This window comes from Schistocerca serialis, chromosome 2, assembly GCF_023864345.2.
Source record: "Schistocerca serialis cubense isolate TAMUIC-IGC-003099 chromosome 2, iqSchSeri2.2, whole genome shotgun sequence".
Classification (NCBI taxonomy): Eukaryota; Metazoa; Arthropoda; class Insecta; order Orthoptera; family Acrididae; genus Schistocerca; species Schistocerca serialis.
In genome coordinates this window covers 280,999,253-281,006,480 of record NC_064639.1, presented here as the reverse complement: position 1 = coordinate 281,006,480, position 7,228 = coordinate 280,999,253, and the positions used below count along the sequence as shown (strand labels likewise).

The window sequence follows — 7,228 nt, the reverse complement described above, 5'->3', positions numbered from 1 at the left end:
ACAAACCCTAAACTATTTTACACTATATATGAGCCAATGAAGGGGGAACAATAGCAGAAAAGAGTATTCACCTCAGACAAATAGTGAAAGAAAAGAGTAAGTGTGTGTGTGTGTGTGTGTGTGTGTGTGTGTGTGTGTGTGAGTGTGTGTGTGTCGAGGGATAGGGAGGTTTACAAGCTTCTATCAGTCTCTTGTATTGGTGTGAAACTCATCAAGCTCCCAATATAATTCAATATTCCCATGCATGTTATCCATCTTGGGGTACGGTACATAACATTATTTGACATTTGGTACTTCAGCAATCATGTCAGTATTAAAAATATAACCATTGCAAAATATATTCTGCAACATAAAAATAACAATGTGATTTCTTCTTTCCATTATCAATTACAAACCACTGAGAATAAAGTTATTAGAGACAGAATAAAAATTATTTTTTATGCTGATAATTAGGAATACAGTGGAAAAAGACGAAGAGACAAGTCAAATTTGAAACTATATGCAGATAAAATTTTATTAGTTTAGTATACTGGTACTGACTCGAGATTAAGTCCACCAATGTCTAAATTATAGTTTCAAAGCCACAGTCACGCAGTTACACAACTTAATGGAAGAATAAGCACACATAGTGTTACAAAAAAGCGTTACTGACCCAGTGAACTGAGATGGACTGATAGAACTAAAGTTGGCTTAGAAAGTATGCTATTCATGTGCATTTGTGGAGTCAACAGCATTAAACAGCTTTAGAGTCAACAGAATAAAAAAGCCAAGCAGCACAATGAACTATGGAAATTAAAAATCCCATCAACCTCTCCCATGATATATTGGAATAATTCAATCAAGGGACGTAAATTCCAAATAACTCTGTCATTTATATTAAACTTGTCTTGACTTTCGTCAATGCTTAGGCAGCTGGTAGTGGTCTGTGAAAATGTACATAAATGCTTTGTTTGAAGTATTACATAAAAACAGCAGTTGAGTAATAGAAGAGAAAGAGCTGTAGCCTTTTTTTTTTTTTTTTCTTCAAAGTAGTTGTCCCTAAATATGTCTGAGCGAATGAATGAAACTTCTGTTTAGTGTTTCACTTGTGTGTTAGTCTTACATAAAACTGTATACAAGTGTCTAAGATAGTCCAGAACTAATCATGACAAAAGCTACGAGTGAATCAACATATACCACAAAGTAATAGCAATACAAAAAACATGGAACGTTTCCACTTGTGTGGTATAATGTGAGTAAAAGTCTGACATAATATTCCTACATAAAAACCTAGTGACACTGTAGGCATAATACCAATTCTTGGCACAGAACTGTCTATCAAAATGTACAACAGGATATACAGTATGTGGTAATCTCATCAGCTGGGTGTGTCTAGGAATGAACAAACTCACCAATCTTCTGTATAATTGAAGCTGAGATTTGTGCCTCTGTGGCAACAAGCTTAAGCCCTGGAAAAATTGTAGTTGTTCTTGATGAAGAACTATTATAAAAATGGATATACCAGGAATCTTCCAGAGATGTGCATTTAGAATTTTCCAATTTGCAGAAATGATATAATATGTCAGCAGCTTTCTTTAAGTATTGGTTGTAAATACTGCTCTCATGGATAATTATTTTTGGGTTTGGTTCAATAACAAAAGTATGGTATGTGATTTATGTGTAACATGTGAAACTTCGTAATCCAGAGTTTTCTGAAAATGCACAGTGCATGAATTTCTGCTGAGTTTGCACAAAGCCATAACGTCCTGCACACCCATTATAAATTCTCACTGTGCAGCGGCATGTGAGCTGATTTGAAACTTCCTGGCAAGACAGTGTGCCGGACCAGTACTTGAAGGATTTCTGTCCTTTGTGAGAAAGTGCAGTATCGACTGACATATCCACAACCTGCCCTCACAGCTCTATTTCTGCCAGTACCTCATCTCCTCTACTTCCAAACTTCACAACAGTTCTCCTGTATAAACTGTGGGACTAGCACTCCTGGGAGAAAGGATATAGCAAAGACAAGGTTCTGCCACAACCTTGGATATTGTTTATGGAATGAATTTTGACTCAGCAGTAGAGTGTATGCTGATCTGAAATTTCCTGGCAGGTTAAAACTATGTGCTGGACCTGGACTCAAATCTAGGACTTTCTTCCAAGAACGTTAGTCCCACAATGTATGTAGCAAAAGTTCTGTGGAGTTTGGAAGGTGGGAGATGAGACAGGTTTTCTGGTGGAAGTTAAGCTATGAGGGCAGGTCATGGGTCATGCTTGATAGTTCAATTGGTAGAGCACTTGCCTACAATAGGCAATGCTTCCAGGTTCAAGCCCTAGTCTGACACAGAGTTTTAATCTGCCTGCCAGAAAGTCTCAACTTGCTTGTCATCTGTCATTCATGGTTCTAATGAAATTGCATGTAAAACAAAGAAACACAAGAAAATGTTTTAAAAGGGGCAAAATAGATACATAATTTTTAAGAAATGATCTGAAACATATGGTATAAAGATTTTATCTAGAGAAAATATTTGTTTAATGGCAACAAGAATTTTAAGTTTGTAGAGATGACATCAAGAATCATAAAAGACTAGAGCATACTCGTAGTAGGCATATGTACTGTAACATCAGTACACTGTTTACTCAACAGCCTGTATCAATCCCAATGCCTGCACGGCCTTTTAGATGGACCATCACACGCAGCAGGCACCCAAGGTTTGGTTTTGATCAAATCTGTGTATCTTGCCAGTCCTGGGCTGGTCTGTCACACCAAAGGACCTTATGATGTCTGACAACATTCCAGTCACCTGAAATACCAAACTATTCCATTTTCCACAAAGAGTTGTGCTCTCTCTTCAACAACAAAGCTATCTGTAATTCAGTTTCACAAAAATGTGTCTGTAGTCTAATAATTCTCAACAAGTTTTCAATATCTATGATTAAGTGGTACCTTTTTACAATTATGCTTCATGTAAGTGGATGAATTTGTTCATCACCTTCTGATTAGTGGATGAAAAGAGAGCTAGCCATCATAAACCTTTTTTTTTCAATTTTTTCCCTTTACTGGGGGTTTAACAGACAGTGAATTAACACAAGTGCAGTGTGATGATAATTAACTTGTGGTATAATATTGCAGTGAGAACATTAATTTGAAAACAAGCAGTGCTCGGATTACACAAGGCATGTACCTTTTGTGCTACTGTTTTGGTGAAGGCATTATCAGAGCTGTAGGCAGCATAACTTAACATGGTGTTTGTGAACACTGACCAATCAATCATAATGAAGTCCATTGTGCCTATAAAAACCCTATCTAATTATAAATGTGTTCATAACAATCAATTAAACAATATAATTAGCATTCACAGGTGAACATCCATAGCGTCTGCTGAACAATGCCTATTCATCCTGAACAAAGGCACTCAATCAACTGATTTTTTCCTGTATGTTAGAGTCTTTATATATACCATGGCTTTGTGGCCCAAACTACATAGCATATGTTACTTTACTGCACATAAATTTCTAGTTATACTACTGAAATTTTGGGTCCCTGGTATCACCTAAAGTTTCCTAACTGCAGAACATATATAATCTATATACTTTAATACTAACAACAGTTTCAACAAATTCTGCACAGTCTCTTCTCATCTAGCGCAGTGCCTTCTCTTGCATGTGAGAGTTACTATATTTTCCTTTGTGGTCAAAACCTCATGCTGCTTTCTATTGCTTACAAGTGCTGATAGTCATCAACTCAAACAGATCTTCACTGGTGGAAATTTCTATTAGGCAGCTCTTTCTGCACTGGATCTGCAAGCACACAGCTGTGTTTTATACGATATGTGTGTGTAGAAAATTGATGCAATGTGGGGAAAAGATCACATGAGGATGCTATAATTGTTTTACATTAATGCTAATTTCCCAAAAAATAACTAAATAGATACTAAAAAGATGAACATGAAGTACTATGTGTTGTCAATTTTTTTAAAATGTTTTTGCACACTCATTCCAAAAATATACCTGTATTTTTAAACAATTGGAAATTGTCACTGCTTCCTTCATATTTAATACTAAACGAGTTGACATGAAGTACTACTGTGAACTTGGTTTTCCAGTTACTTCTGCATAATAAGATGGCCAGTTCAAATATACAGTGACTACAGAATTCATTCTGAATCATAACATAAAATAAAATAATCTCTCTCAGAAACAATGAACTCAATAGGTACTCAAATACTTATAGATCTTTAATTACTAACCAAACATTACCTTGTACTGCACTGATGAAACAACTTCACTGAAGAAAAGGATTCTGATGAACTTACCCATCACAGCTTGAATGGAAATTAGGTTTTCATGTGTGAATGGAAAAAGAGTCAATAACAAAACCAAAATTATTTATTGAAATTAATTTAATAAATTAAGTGTGAACAAAAATACTAAATACGAACAGAAACAACAGATGATTCAGGTGACTGCTTTGTCATAGAAATTTCAGTGATGTATTACCTGATTGGAGGTACCACATCTAAGGTATCTGAAACATAAAATGAAAACAACATTATGTTTCATTTAATACACAACATAGCGGTGACAAATAACTCTTCCTGTTAGTACTTACGGAATAACAATGTGTGATTTAAAAAATAAATGAATGTATTCTGAAAGAAAGTACATGCACCCTATGTGGGACTGTTTACACACCTCATAAAAAAAAAAAAAAAAAAAAAAACAAAAAACAGGACAAACACAGTGAATGACAAATTAGTATGGGAACAATGTGAAGGAATTATAGGAATACTGAGACAAAAATAAATCTGGTACATAGCTATGAGAATCGTTTAGAAAGAGAACAGAAGGAGAACTCTGCGATATGAGAAAAAGCTGATCTGTGACGGATAGTTACAAAAATTGCAACTGACTAACTGGCCCAAAACTAAAATGTCACTGCAAAATAAGGGATGTCTACATGTACTTATTAGTTATGCCAATTTAATTTCACATGTATGTGATAGAAATCACCATTACTTCATTTGTTTCACAGAATGAAAGAAGGAAGGATTCTTGAGTTCTGTCACACATAAGAAATCTGAATTAATAAAGAGAGTAAGCCTTCTATGCCAGTCCTGAGTGCAGGGCATGATTGTGATGAGTTAATTATACAGAGGCAATGAGCTTGGAGTATATGGAGCGCAAATAAAAATAATAAGACAGATGGGAAAGATCAGGAAATATGGAACACTGGGAACAATTCAGCAAACAAAGAACAGAAACATCAATGATATTCTGCAGAGTCAAACGATCATTTGAGAATGCAGAATTACAAAATCTCCAGGATAGTTTCACAAAAAATAATAGCAGAGATTTCTTTCAAACTTTCGAAGACAAGCTCAAAGGATAGCAGCTCCCAAGCGTATGCTTAAAAAATAAACAGGGCAAAATTGGATTGAACGATCAAGAAAATTGCAATGTATTGGCCAGATATTTCGAGAAGCTGCTCAACTGGCCACCTCTATCCACCAAACTGGAACTTCTGGCTCCTCCTGAGAACCTAGAAGATCATATGCCACCAACAAAGACTCAATATAAGCAGAAATGGGAAGAATCGGAAATTGTACAAGGTCTACACCGAATCTTCCAACAAATATGGGAGACAGAAAAAATGCCACATGACTGGAAATGACACTGATCCACCCCCTTCATAAGAAAGGTGACAAACAAGATGTAAACATCTGTAAACATCTACAGAGGCGTATTACTAGCTCCAGTCACTTACAAAATCATCTAAGAGATACTGCTGAACAGAACAGAAGGAATCCTAGGTAAACAACTTGGAGAATACCAGGGTGGGTTTCGGAAGGGCCATCCTGTGCTGAAATCAATAATCCGACACAGAATGCTGAATGGCATAAATATAGTGGTTTTTTTCACTGACTTCAAAAAAGCCTTTGACTCGGTGGATAGAGAGACACTTGATAGGCCCATCAGAGAACTGGGGGTCAAAAACAAACAGGCAAACACTATCAGAGAAACCATAAAAGGCACAAATTCCAAATTGAAGTCTATGGGAGAACTGTCCCAACCATTTGAAATCAAGACGGGGTGTGCGAGGGCGATGGATTATCACCAATACTATTTAACTGTGTCCTGGCGAAGATTGTGAGAATTTGGGATTTCGAACTTTAAAATCAAAGGATTAGCCCAATCTGTCTAGGAAGAAAATTTGGAGGAATCAATGTCAACTGCTTGGCTTTTATTGATGATTTGCAATACTTTCAGGGAAGTTAGAAGTAGTGGCTATACAGGTCAACCTACTAGAAAGAATCGCTGTCAAAGCAGGACTTAGGATCTCGAAAAAGAGGACCAAATTCATGAACGGTGACAAACATGGACCACAATTCCTTGAAACAGAGATTGGACGGATTGAGAGGGTAAAAAAATCCAAATACCTCAGTTAAGCCATACAAGAGAAAGGACTGAGGAAAGCTGCTGTGGAGGACCAGATCTCAAAAATGAAGAGAGCTGATGGATTAACTAAAAACATTTATAACAAAAAGTGCATCTCTTGAATAGCAAAATAAAGAACTACAATGCAGTGGTAGAAACAGAATGCCTGTACGCCAGCAAATGCCTCTCAATGAATTACAAGTTGGAAAAGCTGGAGATACTAGAAAGAAGAATATTACTGAAAATTGAGGGTCCAACTTACAAGTTGGAAAAGCTGGAGATACTAGAAAGAAGAATATTACTGAAAATTGAGGGTCCAACCCAGGTTGAAACTGCCTGGAAACTTAGGAGCAACAATGAAATCTACAAAAAAGTGGAGAAAATCTAGGAGACCACGAAAAAGTGGAGGTTATCATTTCTAGGACACCTGTACAGAATGGACAAAACCAGACTAACCAAAAGGATATTTGACTACCCGTGGAAAAAGAAGACAACAACAATACGGATTAAGGAAGCTCATAAAGATCTGTAAAGGTTCAACATTCAGGAAGTTCAGATGTTAAATTGGGGTACATTTCGGGCCATGATTCAAAATTTGGAAGGATTTCAAGTTGAAACAAATAAGAAGACTGGAAGAGCCTGGAGGGATGAACAGAAGCAACAGCACAGCGTCCATATGAAGGAGTGCTGGAGAAAGAGGAAACTTCAGACAAAGAAGAAATGAAATTGTAGTGTGATCCTAAATGGTTAATTCACAAAAAAACACTTACCAGAAGCAAGGAAATATGTATTGAAATGTCTCAAAAGATCA

The 7,228-nt window shown here is 36.4% G+C and overlaps 1 protein-coding gene across 1 annotated transcript in view; it reads right to left on the bottom strand.

The window, feature by feature from the left end:
• Nucleotides 1-4,350: 4,350 nt before the first annotated feature.
• Nucleotides 4,351-7,228, bottom strand: part of LOC126457043 (uncharacterized) — a 191,927-nt gene continuing 189,049 nt past the window's right edge. Inside the window, exon 5 of the mRNA XM_050093030.1 lies at nucleotides 4,351-4,507. Coding sequence (XP_049948987.1) covers nucleotides 4,476-4,507 — 32 coding nt within the window. The 3' untranslated portion in view covers nucleotides 4,351-4,475. The remainder of the gene's footprint in view (nucleotides 4,508-7,228) is intronic.